The sequence below is a fragment of the Semicossyphus pulcher genome, unplaced genomic scaffold, assembly GCF_022749685.1.
Source record: "Semicossyphus pulcher isolate SPU_LCO1_2020_fin unplaced genomic scaffold, fSemPul1.0.p SCAF_17, whole genome shotgun sequence".
Lineage (NCBI taxonomy): Eukaryota > Metazoa > Chordata > Actinopteri > Labriformes > Labridae > Semicossyphus > Semicossyphus pulcher.
In genome coordinates, this window is record NW_027211681.1 from 9,778,932 (window position 1) to 9,803,414 (window position 24,483).

At 41.5% G+C, this 24,483-nt stretch overlaps 2 protein-coding genes across 13 annotated transcripts in view; one reads left to right on the forward strand and one right to left on the reverse strand.

Moving 5' to 3' along the window:
• Positions 1-20,338, forward strand: part of ank2a (ankyrin 2a, neuronal) — a 99,723-nt gene extending 79,385 nt beyond the window's left edge. Inside the window, exons 1-8 of one of the 3 annotated variants that reach the window (XM_069666436.1) lie at positions 8,947-9,694; positions 10,933-15,198; positions 15,688-15,777; positions 16,244-16,327; positions 16,581-16,745; positions 16,877-17,050; positions 17,230-17,321; positions 18,220-20,338. In XM_069666436.1, the coding sequence (XP_069522537.1) occupies positions 9,611-9,694; positions 10,933-15,198; positions 15,688-15,777; positions 16,244-16,327; positions 16,581-16,745; positions 16,877-17,050; positions 17,230-17,321; positions 18,220-18,427 (5,163 nt within the window). In that variant the 5' untranslated portion in view covers positions 8,947-9,610 and the 3' untranslated portion in view covers positions 18,428-20,338. Of the gene's footprint in view, positions 1-8,946; positions 9,695-10,901; positions 15,199-15,687; positions 15,778-16,243; positions 16,328-16,580; positions 16,746-16,876; positions 17,051-17,229; positions 17,322-18,219 lie in introns of those variants that run through there. The other 2 variants (XM_069666437.1, XM_069666438.1) reach the window with 2 other exon arrangements.
• Positions 20,339-21,066: 728 nt separating this feature from the next.
• camk2d2 (calcium/calmodulin-dependent protein kinase (CaM kinase) II delta 2) overlaps positions 21,067-24,483 on the reverse strand; it is a 38,738-nt gene continuing 35,321 nt past the window's right edge. For all 10 annotated transcript variants that reach the window (XM_069666447.1, XM_069666445.1, XM_069666443.1 and 7 more), the window contains one exon: positions 21,067-22,655. Coding sequence is in view for 1 of the 10 variants with exons in the window: in XM_069666440.1 (XP_069522541.1) it covers positions 22,652-22,655 (4 nt within the window). In the remaining 9 variants the exon portion in view is untranslated. The remainder of the gene's footprint in view (positions 22,656-24,483) is intronic.

Sequence of the window (24,483 nt, forward strand, 5' to 3'; positions counted from 1 at the left end):
GAGACAGGTCATTTACTCCACAATCAACATTTTCTGACTGGGAAGGTACCGATTTGTGTCTGGAAACCCTGTTTGACGAGACCAGGCCAGAGTCCACGCAGTCAGTTTTGTCAGACTTTGAACTTGATAAGTCATTCAGTAGCAGGGCCTTGTCCCCTGAGTCCGTGTCTTCCGATTTTAACTTTTCACTCCTGCAGGACTGGTTGGAAGACTTTAGAGCATCCTCCCCAGACTCTGTTACTTCAGTTGAGCAGCGCTCCTTGTCTCCCACCATGGCATTTGGCCAGATGGAGAGTCAACATTGTACCTATTACTTACAGTACTCTGAAAGTAGACCAGGATCACCTGGTTCAGCGCTGTCAGATGTTGAGTATTCTCAATTTTGTCTGGAGGAATTGTTTGACGACTACAGAGCAGATTCGCCAGATTCACATACTTCCCAGGTCGAAGCTAAACAAACAGGCGTAACTGTAACCCCAGCGCTTCTAGCTGCAAGACCTCTTACATATGCAGATATTGAGCGGGGCGTTACACATGAAAACCGTGCAGACGCTTTGTTGGGCTTCACATCATTTGAGTTGAGACCTCTTTGGCCTCTGTCAGTTTCATCAGAACATGAGTGCTCTTACTCCTTCATGGAGGATTATATCAATGAGGTAAGACCAGGGTCTCCCGAATCAGTGGCGTCTCAAAGTGAACTTAGACCCCTCTCTCCTGACTCGCCCGTTCCTCAGTTCAGATCTCCCCATATGGGTTACGATATGGAACTGTCAAGAGACAGGTCGTTTACTCCACAATCAACATTTTCTGACTGGGAAGGTACCGATTTGTGTCTGGAAACCCTGTTTGACGAGACCAGGCCAGAGTCCCCGCAGTCAGTTTTGTCAGACTTTGAACTTGATAAGTTATTCAGTAGCAGGGCCTTGTCCCCTGAGTCCGTGTCTTCCGATTTTAACTTTTCACTCCTGCAGGACTGGTTGGAAGACTTTAGAGCATCCTCCCCAGACTCTGTTACTTCAGTTGAGCAGCGCTCCTGGTCTCCCACCATGGCATTTGGCCAGATGGAGAGTCAACATTGTACCTATTACTTACAGTACTCTGAAAGTAGACCAGGATCACCTGGTTCAGCGCTGTCAGATGTTGAGTATTCTCAATTTTGTCTGGAGGAATTGTTTGACGACTACAGAGCAGATTCGCCAGATTCACATACTTCCCAGGTCGAAGCTAAACAAACAGGCGTAACTGTAACCCCAGCGCTTCTAGCTGCAAGACCTCTTACATATGCAGATATTGTGCGGGGCGTTACACATGAAAACCGTGCAGACGCTTTGTTGGGCTTCACATCATTTGAGTTGAGACCTCTTTGGCCTCTGTCAGTTTCATCAGAACATGAGTGCTCTTACTCCTTCATGGAGGATTATATCAATGAGGTAAGACCAGGGTCTCCCGAATCAGTGGCGTCTCAAAGTGAACTTAGACCCCTCTCTCCTGACTCGCCCGTTCCTCAGTTCAGATCTCCCCATATGGGTTACGATATGGAACTGTCAAGAGACAGGTCGTTTACTCCACAATCAACATTTTCTGACTGGGAAGGTACCGATTTGTGTCTGGAAACCCTGTTTGACGAGACCAGGCCAGAGTCCCCGCAGTCAGTTTTGTCAGACTTTGAACTTGATAAGTTATTCAGTAGCAGGGCCTTGTCCCCTGAGTCCGTGTCTTCCGATTTTAACTTTTCACTCCTGCAGGACTGGTTGGAAGACTTTAGAGCATCCTCCCCAGACTCTGTTACTTCAGTTGAGCAGCGCTCCTGGTCTCCCACCATGGCATTTGGCCAGATGGAGAGTCAACATTGTACCTATTACTTACAGTACTCTGAAAGTAGACCAGGATCACCTGGTTCAGCGCTGTCAGATGTTGAGTATTCTCAATTTTGTCTGGAGGAATTGTTTGACGACTACAGAGCAGATTCGCCAGATTCACATACTTCCCAGGTCGAAGCTAAACAAACAGGCGTAACTGTAACCCCAGCGCTTCTAGCTGCAAGACCTCTTACATATGCAGATATTGTGCGGGGCGTTACACATGAAAACCGTGCAGACGCTTTGTTGGGCTTCACATCATTTGAGTTGAGACCTCTTTGGCCTCTGTCAGTTTCATCAGAACATGAGTGCTCTTACTCCTTCATGGAGGATTATATCAATGAGGTAAGACCAGGGTCTCCCGAATCAGTGGCGTCTCAAAGTGAAATTAGACCCCTCTCTCCTGACTCGCCCGTTCCTCAGTTCAGATCTCCCCATATGGGTTACGATATGGAACTGTCAAGAGACAGGTCGTTTACTCCACAATCAACATTTTCTGACTGGGAAGGTACCGATTTGTGTCTGGAAACCCTGTTTGACGAGACCAGGCCAGAGTCCCCGCAGTCAGTTTTGTCAGACTTTGAACTTGATAAGTTATTCAGTAGCAGGGCCTTGTCCCCTGAGTCCGTGTCTTCCGATTTTAACTTTTCACTCCTGCAGGACTGGTTGGAAGACTTTAGAGCATTCTCCCCAGACTCTGTTACTTCAGTTGAGCAGCGCTCCTTGTCTCCCACCATGGCATTTGGCCAGATGGAGAGTCAACATTGTACCTATTACTTACAGTACTCTGAAAGTAGACCAGGATCACCTGGTTCAGCGCTGTCAGATGTTGAGTATTCTCAATTTTGTCTGGAGGAATTGTTTGACGACTACAGAGCAGATTCGCCAGATTCACATACTTCCCAGGTCGAAGCTAAACAAACAGGCGTAACTGTAACCCCAGCGCTTCTAGCTGCAAGACCTCTTACATATGCAGATATTGTGCGGGGCGTTACACATGAAAACCGTGCAGACGCTTTGTTGGGCTTCACATCATTTGAGTTGAGACCTCTTTGGCCTCTGTCAGTTTCATCAGAACATGAGTGCTCTCACTCCTTCATGGAGGATTATATCAGTGAGGTAAGACCAGGGTCTCCCGAATCAGTGGCGTCTCAAAGTGAAATTAGACCCCTCTCTCCTGACTCGCCCGTTCCTCAGTTCAGATCTCCCCATATGGGTTACGATATGGAACTGTCAAGAGACAGGTCGTTTACTCCACAATCAACATTTTCTGACTGGGAAGGTACCGATTTGTGTCTGGAAACCCTGTTTGACGAGACCAGGCCAGAGTCCACGCAGTCAGTTTTGTCAGACTTTGAACTTGATAAGTCATTCAGTAGCAGGGCCTTGTCCCCTGAGTCCGTGTCTTCCGATTTTAACTTTTCACTCCTGCAGGACTGGTTGGAAGACTTTAGAGCATCCTCCCCAGACTCTGTTACTTCAGTTGAGCAGCGCTCCTTGTCTCCCACCATGGCATTTGGCCAGATGGAGAGTCAACATTGTACCTATTACTTACAGTACTCTGAAAGTAGACCAGGATCACCTGGTTCAGCGCTGTCAGATGTTGAGTATTCTCAATTTTGTCTGGAGGAATTGTTTGACGACTACAGAGCAGATTCGCCAGATTCACATACTTCCCAGGTCGAAGCTAAACAAACAGGCGTAACTGTAACCCCAGCGCTTCTAGCTGCAAGACCTCTTACATATGCAGATATTGTGCGGGGCGTTACACATGAAAACCGTGCAGACGCTTTGTTGGGCTTCACATCATTTGAGTTGAGACCTCTTTGGCCTCTGTCAGTTTCATCAGAACATGAGTGCTCTTACTCCTTCATGGAGGATTATATCAATGAGGTAAGACCAGGGTCTCCCGAATCAGTGGCGTCTCAAAGTGAAATTAGACCCCTCTCTCCTGACTCGCCCGTTCCTCAGTTCAGATCTCCCCATATGGGTTACGATATGGAACTGTCAAGAGACAGGTCGTTTACTCCAAAATCAACATTTTCTGACTGGGAAGGTACCGATTTGTGTCTGGAAACCCTGTTTGACGAGACCAGGCCAGAGTCCCCGCAGTCAGTTTTGTCAGACTTTGAACTTGATAAGTTATTCAGTAGCAGGGCCTTGTCCCCTGAGTCCGTGTCTTCCGATTTTAACTTTTCACTCCTGCAGGACTGGTTGGAAGACTTTAGAACATCCTCCCCAGACTCTGTTACTTCAGTTGAGCAGCGCTCCTGGTCTCCCACCATGGCATTTGGCCAGATGGAGAGTCAACATTGTACCTATTACTTACAGTACTCTGAAAGTAGACCAGGATCACCTGGTTCAGCGCTGTCAGATGTTGAGTATTCTCAATTTTGTCTGGAGGAATTGTTTGACGACTACAGAGCAGATTCGCCAGATTCACATACTTCCCAGGTCGAAGCTAAACAAACAGGCGTAACTGTAACCCCAGCACTTCTAGCTGCAAGACCTCTTACATATGCAGATATTGTGCGGGGCGTTACACATGAAAACCGTGCAGACGCTTTGTTGGGCTTCACATCATTTGAGTTGAGACCTTTTTGGCCTCTGTCAGTTTCATCAGAACATGAGTGCTCTCACTCCTTCATGGAGGATTATATCAGTGAGGTAAGACCAGGGTCTCCCGAATCAGTGGCGTCTCAAAGTGAAATTAGACCCCTCTCTCCTGACTCGCCCGTTCCTCAGTTCAGATCTCCCCATATGGGTTACGATATGGAACTGTCAAGAGACAGGTCGTTTACTCCACAATCAACATTTTCTGACTGGGAAGGTACCGATTTGTGTCTGGAAACCCTGTTTGACGAGACCAGGCCAGAGTCCACGCAGTCAGTTTTGTCAGACTTTGAACTTGATAAGTTATTCAGTAGCAGGGCCTTGTCCCCTGATTCCGTGTCTTCCGATTTTAACTTTTCACTCCTGCAGGACTGGTTGGAAGACTTTAGAGCATCCTCCCCAGACTCTGTTACTTCAGTTGAGCAGCGCTCCTGGTCTCCCACCATGGCATTTGGCCAGATGGAGAGTCAACATTATACCTATTACTTACAGTACTCTGAAAGTAGACCAGGATCACCTGGTTCAGCGCTGTCAGAAGTTGAGTATTCTCAATTTTGTCTGGAGGAATTGTTTGACGACTACAGAGCAGATTCTCCAGATTCACATCCTTCCCAGGTCGAAGCTAAACAAACAGGCGTAACTGTAACCCCAGCGCTTCTAGCTGCAAGACCTCTTACATATGCAGATATTGTGCGGGGCGTTACACATGAAAACCGTGCAGACGCTTTGTTGGGCTTCACATCATTTGAGTTGAGACCTCTTTGGCCTCTGTCAGTTTCATCAGAACATGAGTGCTCTCACTCCTTCATGGAGGATTATATCAATGAGGTAAGACCAGGGTCTCCCGAATCAGTGGCGTCTCAAAGTGAACTTAGACCCCTCTCTCCTGACTCGCCCGTTCCTCAGTTCAGATCTCCCCATATGGGTTACGATATGGAACTGTCAAGAGACAGGTCGTTTACTCCACAATCAACATTTTCTGACTGGGAAGGTACCGATTTGTGTCTGGAAACCCTGTTTGACGAGACCAGGCCAGAGTCCCCGCAGTCAGTTTTGTCAGACTTTGAACTTGATAAGTTATTCAGTAGCAGGGCCTTGTCCCCTGAGTCCGTGTCTTCCGATTTTAACTTTTCACTCCTGCAGGACTGGTTGGAAGACTTTAGAGCATCCTCCCCAGACTCTGTTACTTCAGTTGAGCAGCACTCCTGGTTTCCCACCATGGCATTTGGCCAGATGGAGAGTCAACATTGTACCTATTACTTACAGTACTCTGAAAGTAGACCAGGATCACCTGGTTCAGCGCTGTCAGATGTTGAGTATTCTCAATTTTGTCTGGAGGAATTGTTTGACGACTACAGAGCAGATTCGCCAGATTCACATACTTCCCAGGTCGAAGCTAAACAAACAGGCGTAACTGTAACCCCAGCGCTTCTAGCTGCAAGACCACTTACATATGCAGATATTGTGCGGGGCGTTACACATGAAAACCGTGCAGACGCTTTGTTGGGCTTCACATCATTTGAGTTGAGACCTCTTTGGCCTCTGTCAGTTTCATCAGAACATGAGTGCTCTCACTCCTTCATGGAGGATTATATCAGTGAGGTAAGACCAGGGTCTCCCGAATCAGTGGCGTCTCAAAGTGAACTTAGACCCCTCTCTCCTGACTCGCCCGTTCCTCAGTTCAGATCTCCCCATATGGGTTACGATATGGAACTGTCAAGAGACAGTTCGTTTACTCCACAATCAACATTTTCTGACTGGGAAGGTACCGATTTGTGTCTGGAAACCCTGTTTGACGAGACCAGGCCAGAGTCCCCGCAGTCAGTTTTGTCAGACTTTGAACTTGATAAGTTATTCAGTAGCAGGGCCTTGTCCCCTGAGTCCGTGTCTTCCGATTTTAACTTTTCACTCCTGCAGGACTGGTTGGAAGACTTTAGAGCATCCTCCCCAGACTCTGTTACTTCAGTTGAGCAGTGCTCCTTGTCTCTCAACATGGCATTTGGTCAGATGAAGAGTCAATATTGTACCTATTACTTACAGTACTCTGAAAGTAGACCAGTATCACCTGGTTCAGCGCTGTCAGATGATGAGTATTCTCAATTTTGTCTGGAGGAATTGTTTGATGACTACAGAGCAGATTCGCCAGATTCACATACTTCCCAGGTCGAAGCTAAACAAACAGGCGTAACTGTAACCCCAGCGCTTCTAGCTGCAAGACCTCTTACATATGCAGATATTGTGCGGGGCGTTACACATGAAAACCGTGCAGACGCTTTGTTGGGCTTCACATCATTTGAGTTGAGACCTTTTTGGCCTCTGTCAGTTTCATCAGAACATGAGTGCTCTCACTCCTTCATGGAGGATTATATCAGTGAGGTAAGACCAGGGTCTCCCGAATCAGTGGCGTCTCAAAGTGAAATTAGACCCCTCTCTCCTGACTCGCCCGTTCCTCAGTTCAGATCTCCCCATATGGGTTACGATATGGAACTGTCAAGAGACAGGTCGTTTACTCCACAATCAACATTTTCTGACTGGGAAGGTACCGATTTGTGTCTGGAAACCCTGTTTGACGAGACCAGGCCAGAGTCCCCGCAGTCAGTTTTGTCAGACTTTGAACTTGATAAGTTATTCAGTAGCAGGGCCTTGTCCCCTGATTCCGTGTCTTCCGATTTTAACTTTTCACTCCTGCAGGACTGGTTGGAAGACTTTAGAGCATCCTCCCCAGACTCTGTTACTTCAGTTGAGCAGCACTCCTGGTCTCCCACCATGGCATTTGGCCAGATGGAGAGTCAACATTGTACCTATTACTTACAGTACTCTGAAAGTAGACCAGGATCACCTGGTTCAGCGCTGTCAGATGTTGAGTATTCTCAATTTTGTCTGGAGGAATTGTTTGACGACTACAGAGCAGATTCTCCAGATTCACATCCTTCCCAGGTCGAAGCTAAACAAACAGGCGTAACTGTAACCCCAGCGCTTCTAGCTGCAAGACCTCTTACATATGCAGATATTGTGCGGGGCGTTACACATGAAAACCGTGCAGACGCTTTGTTGGGCTTCACATCATTTGAGTTGAGACCTCTTTGGCCTCTGTCAGTTTCATCAGAACATGAGTGCTCTTACTCCTTCATGGAGGATTATATCAATGAGGTAAGACCAGGGTCTCCCGAATCAGTGGCGTCTCAAAGTGAAATTAGACCCCTCTCTCCTGACTCGCCCGTTCCTCAGTTCAGATCTCCCCATATGGGTTACGATATGGAACTGTCAAGAGACAGGTCGTTTACTCCAAAATCAACATTTTCTGACTGGGAAGGTACCGATTTGTGTCTGGAAACCCTGTTTGACGAGACCAGGCCAGAGTCCCCGCAGTCAGTTTTGTCAGACTTTGAACTTGATAAGTTATTCAGTAGCAGGGCCTTGTCCCCTGAGTCCGTGTCTTCCGATTTTAACTTTTCACTCCTGCAGGACTGGTTGGAAGACTTTAGAGCATCCTCCCCAGACTCTGTTACTTCAGTTGAGCAGTGCTCCTTGTCTCTCACCATGGCATTTGGTCAGATGAAGAGTCAATATTGTACCTATTACTTACAGTACTCTGAAAGTAGACCAGTATCACCTGGTTCAGCGCTGTCAGATGATGAGTATTCTCAATTTTGTCTGGAGGAATTGTTTGACGACTACAGAGCAGATTCGCCAGATTCACATACTTCCCAGGTCGAAGCTAGTCAAAACAGTGTTGGTTTAGTTACATCTTCACTGCTCCTGAACAACCTAAAATTATTTGAATGTCCCCTCGATAAACAGTCTTGCACACCCATAGTTGTTGCAAAAAAACATAATGAGATAGTTGTTCCCAGATGTGAAGAACATCTTTCAAAGATTTCTTTTAGTTTTCATAGCTTATCAGATGACCCAAGGGGTAAAGATTTTCTTTTCCCTGGTTCTGTTTCTCCAGGATTCCATAGTGATTCTGGCATTTCAAGGTCTGAAACAGATGAAAGAAGATCCACAATTCCGCTGCAGTATTCAGTGAATAGTAAATTTGTGGAGACATCCTCCTTTTCAGATTATAGGCTACCATCACCTGACATATCACATGAAGAAGATGGAAATCCTTTCTTTCCAAACTGCTCATTAACTGAACAGAGGCAATCTTCTCCAGAATCTTTTTCTTCACTTAATGAGTATACTGCCCTGTCTCCTGACTCACAAATCCCCCAGTTCGATTGTAAACCTTGTTATTACATGCATTTGTCTGAAATCGGATCTTGTTCACCAGACTATATACTGCAGAAGATAGATTATACTGATTCACGTCTTGATACTTATTTTGATGAGATGAGACCCGATTCCCCTCAGTCCTTTGTGGTTGACAGTGAATTTTCTGAGTCCTTTAGTAGTATGCCATTAGATAATGATTACACACAGTCATTCCTTCACCACTGGCTGTCTGAGTTGAGACCACCTACACCTCAATTTCACGAATCAATTGTAGATTTAGATCAGGTTTTAAACAAGATTCCAGTTGAGCAAAGTCTCCCAGGTGAGCCTCTTACCACAAACAGTCTTGTATGTAAACCAGTCTCCAGGAGGTTAATGGCGCATGTATATGATCCAGTTTACAAAGGAAAATGTGTCTATGATGAGGTTAATTTCTTTGGCTATTCAGTTCATAAATGCTTTGAGAAGGATTTTTATCAACACAAATTGGAAAATGTAAAAGAAAGCTTGGGAGAGCCACATAGCCCTGTCAAATCATGTAATTTGGAGAGCATCATGCTAGAAACCAAACCCTTACAAGATTCCCCACTTTCTGACTCTGCAGTAGTAAATCCTACAGTTACTGATTCACACCCTGAAATGCTCATGCCACCAACTGGAACAGTTGAGGTAGGACTCATAGCTTCTTCCTCAAACACAACTGATCAGTCTTTTTTTGTCAGGCCTCCTCCCTGGAAAGCAAAGAACCAAGATTAGATTGGGTCAGACCATACAGGATTAACCAGTTTTGCTCTGAGTTAAGTCACTTGCCATTTGTAGAAAAAAAAACAGAATTTCATCATGCTGTCTTGCTGGAGGAGGCTTTCCATGATCAACATAGACAACAACATAAATGGACAGACCCTGAATCACAATTAAAGATGACACAAGCCCAAGATTGGTTTTCCAAGAACATGAAAAGAAAATCTACCAGCTATGACCAGAGCACAAGTTCCTTGGTGTCGGTAAGACAGCAATGCTCTTGCTAAGTAGTGGATGCAGTGTTGCTTTCAATAGTAATAAACATGGCAATACATAAAATGTGAATGTAGAACTCTTGCCCCAGGTATTTGCTAATAATACCCATAGGCTTCGCTGTATTGCTGTGGCATGTTTGCATTAGAGCGGAAGAAATTAACTTATAGTGACCCCCATCAGAAATTAGAGAGACCCCGTTTTGATGACGCAAGCTTCCTGACTTGGTATGGAATGTTCTCATATGTTGCACTGATAAAGATCAAACTAATGAACTGGGTGATACCATTAGAATTTTGAGAATAAAATATTGAGAACTGACCTGACAACTTGACTCCCAGAAGCAAGATGAGATAATGTTTCAGTTATATTTTACCAAAGTGCTATACAGTTTCTTTATTATAACATAGGATTACAATCCACTGTAGTTCCATAGTGCTATTTCTATCTTTACTTTCCAACAATAAAATTCTAAACCAACCAATATACTTGCCACAGCTAGAGGCGTATAAAGTATTTACCTATAACCTTTCTGTTTTTAAGAAACAGGCTCCCACTATTTCCAAAATAAACACAAGGAAAATCTGCATTTGCTTTTCAAAATGTTCAAAATGCTGGTGAAGGAGTATGTCTATTGGTTGTAGTCATGACTCCAACAACAGCATTATATACTGTTTGGGAGATATGAGATATAAATGAAGCGTTTGACTGTGACAAATATTGTAATCTGGTGGGTTTAGCTTTTTCAATGGGAGTGCAATGCTTTGCAGTGCACTTATGTTATAACAAGGCAGTAACCATATATTTGAAATATGACGTTACGCATGTCCCCCTTCAAGTTACACCTAACCCTGATTTTGTCTAAAGTTCATTTGTGCCCTGCTTTCATTATTAAAAAATCATATAGTGTGAGGTAATGTTATGCAGTGGTCGTAATCTCCAAACATGCAAACATGCATTTTTGTATGTCAGTACATGTGTAATGCCTTTTTGGAGGTATTCTGGTTTGTAAGATAAATGTTATTTGAATATGTGAGTTAAATTCCCATGACCAAAATACAACTGGGCTGCAAGTGAACTTTATTCATATACAGTTAAGTCAATTTTTTAAACCAGGGCCTGTCCTTGACAAATGCATGCTACATTTGACTCCTCCTTTCATAACCAAAATAAATCTCAAATCATATTTATTTATCATTTTCCCAATCCATTGTATCATTTCTTTCAGGAATCAACAGCATCTTCCAGGACAAATCTCTCAGAATCTTCAAAACAAACAGACGTTCTTTTAGGATGCAGTCAGGTTTTTCCAACCAAAACACCATCCTTGCCACATGATTCAAATGCATTTTCCCCTGAAAAACTACAATTACCCATTTCCAGTACCTTTGACATTGGAAAAACACAATCTGAATTCACATTGACCAGCCAAAATAACTTACCACAGGAAAAAGATGAAATGCTGTCATTCTCCAAAACAAGTAAAAATTGTGGCTTAGCTGGACCAAGCTCAGTGATCCCAGACTCAATCTCTCAAACTGCTCAAGACAGTCAAGATGGCCAAATCATCATGCCCCCAAATAACTCTTTAACACCACCAGGATCTGAGTCCCCTCAGCTTGACCAGTTGCTATCAGATCTGGAGGAGATGAAACTTAAATATAGATCAGAGATGCTTGACCCCCCTCTGTTGGACTCCAATGATGACCATTCACCTGAAGATCATTGCCCTCCAGAAGATGGTAATGTCTTACAAGTCAATGTGTCATCAGTTGTTCAACTTACTGAGGATAATAACCATACAAATGTAGCAGTCATACCAGGGGAACATCAAACTAATCTTCTCGGTGAAGATTCTACAACTGACCCTCTGCAAAGTCAAGAAGAACTAAAATCAGCAATATCATCCAATGACTTAAGTGGTGCGACTGAAGAAATATCAACAGAAAGTATGCAAGATCAACATCCACATTTAGGGAAGGCAAATTCTGTTGAAACTCCTCAAAGTGAGGATTACTCTTCTCAGTCTTTTTCTAATTCTACTCCAGATACAGTTATATCTGCAAGCAATTTGAGCTTTGAGGAAATAATGCTGTTGCCCTCTCAAGGGAAATTGGAGACATCCTCAGATGACTATAGGCCGAGGACCAGTGGACAGTTATTAGAAGAATCTCTCACTCCAGTAGACTCTGAGTGTTTTGTCTCGCAGCCCATTTCAGTTCAATCCAAAGCAGAAATTACTTTATCTTCCTCTGACGAGGAGTACAACATCCCACCTGGGTATGCAAAGACCTCCTCTACCACAAATAACTATACTGGGAAATTTTCTTCAGAGTCTATTGCCAAAGAACCTGAAAAGAGTCGGTCTGAAATACCAGAGGGAAATCTAACTAATCTTCTTGATGAAGATTCTACAACTGACATTCAGCAAAGTCAAGAAGAACTTGAATCAGCTGTGTCACCTAACTTCAGTGATGCAACAGAAGGGATATCGACAGAAAGTATCCAGGATCAACATCCACATTTAGGGAAGGCAACTTCTGTTGAAACAACTCAAAGTGAGGATTTATCTTCACAGTCACTTTCTGATTTAACTCCAGATACAGTTATGTCTGCAAGCAATTTCAGCTTTGAGGAACTGATGCCATTCCCCTCTCTAGGCATCTTGGAGACATCCTCAGATGAGGATAGGCCAATGACTTATGGACAGTTATCAGAAGACTCTCTTACTCCAGTAGACTCTGAGTGTTTTGTATCTCAGCCCATTTCAGTTCAATCCAAAGCAGAGATAACTTTATCTCCCTCTGATGAGGAATATGACATCCCACCTGGGTATGCAAAGACCACTTCTACTACAACCTGCTATTCTGAGAAATGTTCTTCAGTGTCTTTACCCGAAGTATCTGCAAAGAGTCTGCCTGAAATACCTGAGGAACATCAAACAAGTGTTCTTAAAGAAAATTCTACATCTGACATTCTGCAAAGTCAAGAACTTGAATCCATCATATCATCCAATGACTTAAGGGGTGTGACAGAAGAAATATCAACCCAAATTATCCAAGATCAACTTCCACATTTAGGGGAGCCTACTTCTGTTGAAACCACTCAGGGTGAAGATTTTTTTTCTCAGTCTTTCTGTGATTTGACTCCAGATACAGTTGCACGTGCAAGACATTTTGGCTTTGAGGAAATGATACCTTTGCCCTCTCCAGGGAACTTGGAGACATCCTCAGATGAGGATAGGCCAATGACTTATGGACAGTTATCAGAAGACTCTCTTTCTCCAGTAGACTCTGAGTATTTTGTATCCCAGCCCCTGTCAGTTCAACCCAAAGCAGATATAACTTCATCTCCCTCTGATGAGGAGTATGACATCCCACCTGGGTATGCAAAGACCACTTCTACTACAACCTGCTATACTGAGAAATTTTCTTCAGTGTCTTTACCCGAAGTATCTGCAAAGAGTCTGCCTGAAATACCTGAGGAACATCAAACTATTCCTCTCAAAGAAAATGATAAGACTGACATTCTGCAAAGTCAAGAAGAACTTGAATCCATCATATCATCCAATGACTTAAGGAGTGCAACAGAAGAAATATCAACCCAAATTGTCCAAGATCAACTTCCACATTTAGGGGAGCCAACTTCTGTTGAAACCACTCAGGGTGACAATACTTTTTCTCAGTCTTTTTCTGATTTGACTCCAGATACAGTTGCACGTGCAAGACATTTTGGCTTTGAGGAACTGATAACTTTGCCCTCTCCAGGGAACTTGGAGACATCCTCAGATGAGGATAGGCCAATGACTTATGGACAGTTATCAGAAGACTCTCTTTCTCCAGTAGACTCTGAGTATTTTGTATCCCAGCCCCTGTCAGTTCAACCCAAAGCAGATATAACTTCATCTCCCTCTGATGAGGAGTATGACATCCCACCTGGGTATGCAAAGACCACTTCTACTACAACCTGCTATACTGAGAAATTTTCTTCAGTGTCTTTACCCGAAGTATCTGCAAAGAGTCTGCCTGAAATACCTGAGGAACATCAAACTATTCCTCTCAAAGAAAATGATAAGACTGACATTCTGCAAAGTCAAGAAGAACTTGAATCCATCATATCATCCAATGACTTAAGGAGTGCAACAGAAGAAATATCAACCCAAATTGTCCAAGATCAACTTCCACATTTAGGGGAGCCAACTTCTGTTGAAACCACTCAGGGTGTCAATACTTTTTCTCAGTCTTTTTCTGATTTGACTCCAGATACAGTTGCACGTGCAAGACATTTTGGCTTTGAGGAACTGATACCTTTGCCCTCTCCAGGGAACTTGGAGACATCCTCAGATGAGGATAGGCCAATGACTTATGGACAGTTATCAGAAGACTCTCTTTCTCCAGTAGACTCTGAGTATTTTGTATCCCAGCCCCTGTCAGTTCAACCCAAAGCAGAGATAACTTCATCTCCCTCTGATGAGGAATATGACATCCCACCTGGGTATGCAAATACCACTTCTACTACAACCTGCTATACTGAGAAATTTTCTTCAGCGTCTTTACCTGAAGTATCTACAAAGAGTCTGCCTGAAATACCTGAGGAACATCAAACAAGTGTTCTTAAAGAAAATTCTATGACTGACATTCTGCAAAGTCAAGAAGAACTTGAATCTGCCATATCATCCAATGACTTAAGTGGTGCGACAGAAGAAATATCAACCCAAATTGTCCAAGATCAACTTCCACATTTAGGGGAGCCAACTTCTGTTGAAACCACTCAGGGTGACAATACTTTTTCTCCGTCTTTTTCTGATTTGACTCCAGATACAGTTGCATGTGCAAAATATTTCGGCTTTGAGGAACTGATAGCATTGCCCTCTCCAGGGAACTTGGAGACATCCTCAGATGATGATAGGCCAATGACTTATGGACAGTTATCAGAAAACTCTCTTACTCCAGTAGACTCTGAGTATTTTGTACCCCAGCCCATTTCAGTTCAACCCAAAGCAGAGATGACTTTGTCTACCTCTGATGAGGAGTACAACATCCCACCTGGGTATGCAAAGACCATCTCTCCCACAAACTATACTGACATGCCTCCAGAATATGCAAAAGTTGTACACAGTGGTGCAGGCAGCCCAACGTGTGAATACTATGATCCAGATGCTTTCTTTGACTGCAAACAAGCAGCATCAGATTTTTCAGAGACTGATGAACCGGATACAAATATTTGGTCAAGTGGAGATCAGCCCCAGGAAAAACTCAGCCATTCTAGAGTACTACAAAAGGTGAATCGAAGAGTCCTGTTGTCCTCTGGAAGTGAAGATTATGAGGATGCACCTTTTGTCCAGGAGCCTCTTCATAATGTACATGAAGAGAATGGAGAATTATTAGACTTATCAGAAGCATCAGATGACGAATTCACCTTATGTGAAGCTTCACAACCGCCTCCTGTCCCTAAAATTGGAGCATATGGTGAAACTGATGCATTTCTGACAAGGGTAAGGAGAATTGGTAAACCACACCAACCTGCAAGCTTTTCCCAGAGCTGAGCTTAACCAAATACTGATTTTGCTTCAGAAAGTAATGACCCTATGCTAACCCTGTGGCCACTTGGATGGGACCTGAAACCATAACCCTTATTTTGTTTCATTTCAGATGTAACCAGTCCTAACTCAGCATGTCACTTTGTTTCCCTAACCAATGGTTTCACTGAAAGTTATACAACTCGTTCTAGTGTTTTCAATCAGCAATAATCACAGAGTTTTTGTAACTTAGTAAAAGCATGGACCATTTTGCTAACATTTTTATAACTTACAGACTGCCATGTTGTGCTTTCCAATGATTGATATCTAACTTCATTATAAATACTCAAAATCAGTGGAAAGTGCAAGATGTCACTCTGTTTGTTGCTTGCTTTCCTGCAAACAAAGAGTACATACAGTATATTGTCATTCATTTACTTTAACGGATTTGTGTTGCTCGGTCAGGAGATCACCGCAGAGCTTGGATCAATGTCTGAAAGTTCAGATGATGAATTTTTGACCACAAGAATAGTGCGAAGGAGAGTTGTCATTCAGGTATATGAATTAGCATGACTGATGGTGTTTTAAAGAGCATGGAGGGTGTGACTTCCAGAGTGCAAATTTAATCAGGTGTCGTCTCTGTCAAGTTAATATAGTTACCATCTAACAACCTTTATCAAAATGGTAGAAAGTGTTTGAAGATTAACTAAGAGTTTATAAGAAACCTTCCCCTTGATTTGCATACATGGCTGAACCTTGTGACGGTCTTTTATGCTGATGTGAGCACTTCTTTGTTGTTTTATTTGTCGACCTACTGTAACCTTTTTACCCTGAGAATGCAACTTTGTGTCTTGTATCCTGAAGTATCTGTTCTCTCACTGAATATCCATCTAAATGGCAAATTTTAATTTTCTCTAATATGTGTTTGCATTTTATTTTTGGAGTGCTGAGTTTAACACGTAAACATTTCACTAACACAGATAAACATTCCTGATTATTGCGTGTCGTGTTTCCCTTACAGGCTGATGAAATGCCTGACCTCCCCTCTCAGTCTGTAACTGAAGAAAAGTACGAGGATGAAAATGGACACCTTGTGGTCAAAAAGGTAAAATAAGATTCTATTTAAGTTTTTCTTAGGTAGCAACAGCAGCCATTATAGCTCTACTAAAAGAATGTGATTTTATCAGCAAATGTAAATGATCTTTGTTGCATTGTTGCACTTTTTTATTCAGACAAACATTGTAGGATTTTACATTTCTAGGATGTTGTGTTTAACAAAATATGTAGTTGTTTGTCATTTTCTTTTAAATAAATGTTTTACTGCCTTGTGGTATTTGTAAACATGATCTGCCTTTTAGGTTACCCGTAAAATTATTCGCAAGTGTATCTCTGCGGATGGTGTGGAGCGGGAAGAGGTGTCATTGGAAGGAGCTCCCCAGGGGTCCATCAGTATGGCAGAAGGAGATGGATACTCTAAGGTGGTGAAGCGGACAGTTCTGAAGAGTGAGGGAGACCACACAGAGGTTTGTTTTCCGTATATTATGTGTGTGTTATTTTTCATAGTCTTTGCAAGTTAATTTTCAACAGAAAACGCATCAAGAGTTATCAAAGGACAAATAAATATCAAAACTCAAAACTTTCTCTTTTAAATCAGGTAACATTTGCTGAATATGAAGGTTTCTCAGCATCAAATCAAGAGACAGCTGAAGGTGGTAAGGTCAGACACGTAGAAAGGACAACAGTGGTGGAGGGAGAAAGGACAATGACACACCAGGGTGATCCATCTTTGGCCTCTGACCTCCCCACAGCCAAAGATGACTTCAAACAGGTGTGTTTATAACCTCCTAAACATTATTCCCTGACTCTGACTAAGAAGCCAGATCATGCTTTAATCCACTGTATGTGATGTCTTTTATTATTGTAGTCTTTTTCTTAAAAAATTATGAAGCTTTTTATTTTCAAATTAAATCAGTTCATTGAAAATTAGTGAATTCTGTTTTCCAACAGGCACTAGGTTATATAAGTGGTTTTAGCAGAACTGAGCTCCCTCATGTGGTAGAAAGAGAGACTGTCAAAGAAGATGGAACTGTGGTCAGGAGGTGTGTGAGGGCTGGAGTGGACTTGATTGTGTGTGTGTGTGTGTGTGTGTGTGTGTGGTTTTTAGTTTTACTAATATCATTAACCACTTATCAAGAAGTGCACTTTAAAATGTTGTAGTATTGCTCATCAAGAAAAATAATACAATTAACCCTATGAGACATGTGTTTATCATTTTTGCATTCAACTTTTTCCATACTTACTGTCTGCTGTGTGTTTTTAAGAGTGCATAATACAACAGTTGGCCGCTTGTACTTTGTATGCATTTGGAGTTCTTATTAACACATTATTTAGAGGGAAAATTCAGCAGATTGCACGAGGTTTTATATGCTAACAAAAGAGTGTAGCTCAAATAATTTCTAATTTGGTAAATCATAGTTTTTTTTAAATTAATGTACTTTGTGATTACTGAGTACTACATATTGTGGCACCCTAAGCCTGTCAGAGAGGAGGGAAAAAGGGGGGAAAGCAGCTCAAATGTATTCAATTTAGTAGTTGCATTAATAATGATAATTAGCCACCAACAATAGTAATAAAGGTTGATGATGACAGATTTAAAACATGCATGGAAAATCTATGCCAAAGAAACTGAAGTTACTCTTGCGACTAATGTCAGAGGTCAGTTTATATGTAATTGCCATGAAATGTGCTGAATCTGGATTTAATCATTAACCTGTTTAGTGTTTTCTACAGCAATCTTTAGCATTCTGCATCTAGAAAACAGCCACAAAGTTGCTGCGCAAATCATCACAATTCAATGCTACAGATTAACAGAGCATGATATTTGTCCGTTTTTTGTTTCTAATAAAGTGTTTTAAAGTGTTTTCTTTTTTTTTTCTCGATGCTGACCTGACCTGTCTTCCTCTGTTTGTTTCCCCTATCTCTTTGCTCCATCTCAAGGGCCCACATGCGTAAAGGTCGCACCCTCCGACGAACAGTGGTGAAGGGAGCCGGGCAGCGCAAACAGGTCCTTGTCGAGCAAGTGGACAACCCCAGAAAAGGGTCAAAACCGAATGATCTCAAGCAGCATCTCCACCAGCTCTTTCACCGCTACTACGAAGAAGAAAGGGAGAACACCGATGAGGACGAAAAGGAGGAGGAAGAGTAGAAGAATGTGTAACACTCTCCCCCACTCCCTGGCTCTGCCCATGCTAAAGCCCCCTCGAATCCTATGCATTAGCCACATGCAATCCCAGTGTGCACCACTGCACATCAAAGCTACCACAGTCTTCCCATTCGAGTCCTGGAAGATGACTTGTGTTCATAATTTGGAGTTGTCTTCCTACGCCGGTATATATAATGTGTTCATGATTTTCTTTTCATGTTCTGATGTTGTTTTGCCTTTTTGTGACCAAAGAAAGCCTTCTGTTGTTTTCCTGATTAACTTTTACTTTCCACATCAGATTGTCTTTGATATGTTTGTCTTGATGCTGTGGTAGAGCAACACAAAAAAAAGAGAAAACAGAGGAACACTATTCACATCAACTAACTCACAAACCTCCTGAGGGTAAGGACCACTTTACATGCAAATTACTGGTACAGCTCTCTGAGTAGGTGCTTGGACTGAAAGACAATATCTCACACTGCACTGCCTCTCACAAGTAGAGTTTCTCAGATATTCCTCACTGAAAAAATGTCTCACTCACTGTACTAGCCTGTCCGCTCTTTTGATTCAGGTGGTGAAGATGTCACACAGAGAAAACCCGACTGTATCGACACTGAATATAACTGCTGCTGCTGCTGCTGTGTTTTGTGTAGGCTATGTGTAATCTGTCCTTGGGAATTATATATTATCTATAATCTAGACATTAATGACATCTGTAGCCTAGGAATTAATAATCACCCATGTGAAGTAGAGCAGGCATGACTAATCAACATCTGTCATTTTGATCCTAGCTTTGACTGCTTTGTAGCTCTATGGACTCCCCTTCTGCCTCTCTCTCTCTCTTCCCCGTGTGTCTTCCTTTTAGTGTTTTTATGTTTGATTCTTTTCTGTTCCCTGTCTTGTTCCTTTAAATTGTTGAAATGAACTCATGATGTATGAATGTGTGATTGAGGTTGTACTGTAGGCAAAGCGTGAGTGTGTCCATGCATGTGTTAAATACTGCATTGTCGGCTTGTTTGAAGAGGGTATTATCAAATTTGTGTTTATCTCATTATAACTCTCTCTCTGTTGTTAGAAAATTTCTAATTTTAAAATTTGTTTTGTTGCGTTTTTCTTTCTTTGTTTAGTATATACGATTTATGTAATCTTTTTTTGAACATCAGTGAGAAGCTTTTATTTTGTAGGAGTTTACCACTGGTGAGTAAGATCATCACCGCTGTTTTAAAGACACTTGTCATGAAATGACACTTGTGGTGAGGTGTTCAGGTGTTTTTGCTTCATTTAGTGTATCTTTTTAAAGACAAAGTGTTTGACCAGGTGTTAGCATTACTTTGGTGTGTGTGTGTGTGAGTGAATGAGTCTGTGAGCATAGTTAAAGAGTGTGTGCCAGTTTCAGTCAGCAAACAGAAGAAACATATATTTTACACTGCCCGCTTTCGCACTCCTGAATGTCAGGAGGGATCACCTCCATGCTTTTTGTGCACAGGATATGAGGTACAGTATGTGTTAGCCACTGAGAGTCTTTTTGTGGCGGGACAGATGATAAATACAGACTAATGTTACACCGGACACACGTATTGAGGCAGGTTGAGAGCTTAAATATACCATTACTCACTGCTCTGAGCATTGCTACTGTATGTATCTACAACATGTATGTATTTATTTAACTATCACTGTTTACTTTGTGATTTAGAAAAATGTAAAATGCAAACTAGTGGAAGTTCACTGTGACAGGTATGCTTTTAATTTGAAGAATCAGCATCCCTTTTTCTGTGATGATGACAGTTATATACATATACAATGCATATATAAATATCTATAAGGGCATGTATTACTGTATCAAAATTCAAAAAGACAAAAACAAAATGGCTGCAGTGTGTCTATGGCTGATAGAGAATAAAAGTCTACAATGTATCGCGTTGTATCTTGTGGATTTTCACTCTTGTTTTACTTGCTCACTTAATAACGTCCATGTAACTGTAGCAACACAAAAATGCTTTAAAAAAGGACTTGCATAAAACACACAGTGCATGTTTTTAATCTTTAACCAAGTAACTGCTGCTCTGACATCTGGACATGAGAGAAGCAGGGCAGAAGTACTGGGCAGACCATGTGCTGCCCCCTGCTGGGCGTCAGAGGTACTGGATACATCTCAGCAGCAGATACTGCAATGCTTCTGAGAGCCGATATAGAAATATGACATGCTTAATAATAGAACTGAATAATTAAGGTTACAATACACAGTTGAAAGCATAAAAAGACCCAATATATTATTAACTCTTTAATTCCAGGCCAGCAGGGTAAATCATTTTAGAAGAGTCATTTCAAATGTTACACTTGTATACTTGGTATTTATGCTTATCTAATCTTTATTATATAAAACCTTTATTAGAATATCATAGCTACTACGTGCTATAGTTAAAATAATTAAAATTTAAGACCATTTTACTCAGAGGGAGTCTTAAAGCTGGTTTAAAGTGGTTTAAAAACACTTCAAATGATAAACTCAGAGTGCATTAGGATATACTTCAAATATTTAACTTAAACTCTAATACACGCAACAAGAGCTCCGATTCATTGATGCACTTTGGCTGTTAATATCAACCAGCGACACAAAACAAGTTAAAACCCATTCATTATCACACTGTTTAGCTGATTTATTTATTTCTTAAACATGTTAAGCCATCCATCGCCGTGCTGGCAACAGATACACACCATGTAAGGAGTGGTGCATTGCATTGACATCATACGTTTCGTCAAAAGAAATGTTTATCATATTTTCCCCTTAAAAAAGAGACCAACCAATTGAAAAGAGCAAACAGGAAGGATGAAGAAGACCCCGGCATTGTCCTGCAGTGGCGTGGAGACCACTGGCTGGTAGAAGCACTGATCGTCAAGGAAGACATCCCGACATTTATTGCAGTCCAACTCTCATTTGTCTCCTCCGCCGCTGTCATACCACCCGCTTGTCTGACTGCAACTTTCTTTAATCCAGTGCATTTACGACGCTTCCAGACTGATAAGCCCAACCGTCAGGTTAACCTAACTGAAAGGAGAGACTATAGTGCCTTTGCTCCATCTTCATCATCTCCACCTCCTCTGTGCAATTGGCAGAAGTAACACACTGGAAATGACGAGAATAAAATGACAACAGAAACCCTACATACAGTCATACAATACAAGTACAAACATTATGAAAAATGAGCTCGTTTACTTCTCATTTTTATACAAAATGCTTCGGCAACCAGGAGTTTATTTTTCCTCTTCTAAGATATGAGGTTCTGATATTTACGCTGGATGTTAACCATAACTGTGTTATTGTTTTCACAACAGTTCCATGATACTGGAGGACATTAGAAACATTTGGGACAGGACTGATGCACAACATTAACAAATGCAAACAAACAAGTCAGTGATTCACAAATCAAACAGAAGATATTATAGTTTCATATGATCTTACTTACAATATTCCCCCCATGCACTACACAATAGTCTTGAATTTTCATATATTACATATATGCTACATTCTCTTATTTCTTATTTCACTGATATAAAGGCAAACATATCTCAATGCAAAGTGTAAGCTGCTCTGCTTTTCTTTACATTTAAATTAGTATTATAGGTTGAAATCGGACGATTCAAACAGTATGACTTAGCTCATAGCAAACAGAAATGTAGCTCATAAACTGGATTTGACTTAAACTCTTAATTCCTCTGTTAGCAAGAATAGCAATTTCAATGTTTGTTTTTGTTTTAGTCAACAATCACAATGTATATACATCACCAGAACTAAAGCAAGCTTAATTTTAACATTCTGATCTTCCAAATGTTTTTGTATTGCACACACATAAATACACATAAAAATACAGAACTAATTTTTGGGAGAGGTTACAGTAGTAGATCTTTAAACATCTCTATTTTATATTTAAAATGCATACCAAAACATCTTAAAAAACAAACAAAAAATATGCTGTCAATATGCTTGTTTCATAATGTCCAAATACTGTGTGCAGCCACCCGGTGGTGGTTTCGAATGATGTCCATTAATAAAATGCCATAACAGTAAAACGTATTGATACTTGTGTCCTGTGCGATGTCATGTCCTTATAGAAGGGTCAAAGGTCAGAGGGCAGTCATGGGTTGGCTAGTTGACTGCTCTACTAGATTTGCTGATGGGATTTTTTTTTTTTTTTTTTAACGTTTTTCTGAACACATGTTGATATTCCATTAACTGTAAAAAGAGAGAGAGAAAAATTAATCAACATATTATTATGGGATGCACAGAGCAATGTATACTGCCTGATGATACAATCAGATGTAGACATTTTTTCATAGTCGTGTTTGGATCTTAACCCCAGATTTGCCAAACTCTCACACATGCATGAAGTGAATCCTAAAGTCAACTTTAATGTAACATTTCGGCATGAGAGAGTTTCGAAATTTTAAGGATACGATCTGGCATCACCAAATATCAGGTCATGGGAGAGAAGGGAAAGCACAGGTGCGATCAACAGTAACAGCAAAAACACTAAGAAAAACCAACGACAATGTGCAGCTGGCTCGCCTGCGATACCTACTGGGGTTTTCCCGGAGACAAAAATGGTCCACCCACACAGGTTGTTACAGTTATTTCACTTAATTAAACCTCTTCTTTTTGGGTGGGAACCTGCTTGATTCACAGCTTGCTCTTTCCTGTCCTTTTTGTTGCACTTGTAAAGTTAAAAATGTCACACCTTTTTCATTTACTGAAAGGACCTTTCATGTAATAGGTTACACCTGTGCTTTTCCTGCTATGACAAGTCATAGTGTCTTTTGTCTAATGTTCTCACTGGCTGACTAAACTCCTCCACCAAAAAGCAACTATCTAAACCTGACATAGCTTCTTTAACTTTGCACAACAGGTCTTTCAGGCTTAAGATTTCTCCTTTTTTGAGGCTGTAGTTTGGGTGCTGCCCGTTTCTATTAAAGGCTTTCAAAAGCAATAGTATTTTATACATTAAGACTCCCAGTGAGCACCAGCTGGGAATTCAGTTGAAATCAGTTTGAGAACAGGGTAAACTCAGTTCTTATTTGAACCTTTTTTCAACCGGCTAAAATACGGTTACAACATTAACGTGTCAGACACACATTCTTCTTTTAGAATTTTGATCATTTGTTAATTTTAGCTCTGAAAGGGTGACCAAAGTGATGATTGAAGCAGCATTTCTCCTAAATCATTTTGCAGCAATGGGTGAGATCTGTTCTACATAATGAAAAAATAAAAAACATGGCACTTCATGGGCTGTGTGATGTTAACAAGAAGGTTCGGAGACATTGTTAGGAAGTCGTGTTAAACATTCCCCACAGAAGAAGAACAAAAAGAAGACTCAGCATGCCTAGGTACTACGGCTGTGCAGCTCTGACTACGAAGGCAGAACGACCCCTGGATGCTGACGTAGTTCATCAATACCTGATAGAAAACTTGTCTCGGAAAACCTCGGTGGACGATGGCGATGGCCTTGAATGCAACTCTAGTGAGATCGAATCCTATTCAACCGGTGTATGCAATCATTTTTTGACCGTGATGTACTGCTCACTTAATCATTTAAGCCGCTATGCAACTTGAAAATTGCCGTTCATACGTGTGTGTGAATGTGTGATGAATCTTGTGACAGAAGCCGGTCCAGTGTTAATCAACGTCTTAAATAGTCTGTAAAGAAACTTTTACTTTTGAACAAGTTTTGAGCATCTTTTCAACAGAAAAATGTTCCCTGGGCTGCTACATATTCTCATATCAAAATGAGCTAGCTGGAAACATGAAAAAGTCATCCAACTCTAACTCTCAGTCCAAGTTGTAGTTTGAGTGTTAGCATTAGCTTAAGCTAGCAAGATGCTGATGATGAAAAAAAGCTAACTTTAAGGTCCTCTCACTTCTAGCTCACAAGTGTAAATTTTGATGGCCAGAATGACAACAAAAGTCACGTGGTAAATTTGCTCCCTTGACCATTAGACTTATTTGCTATGCTTAGTAAGAAAGCTTTAAAGGTAACATTTTCCAAGGAGTGGGGCTAATACCAGGC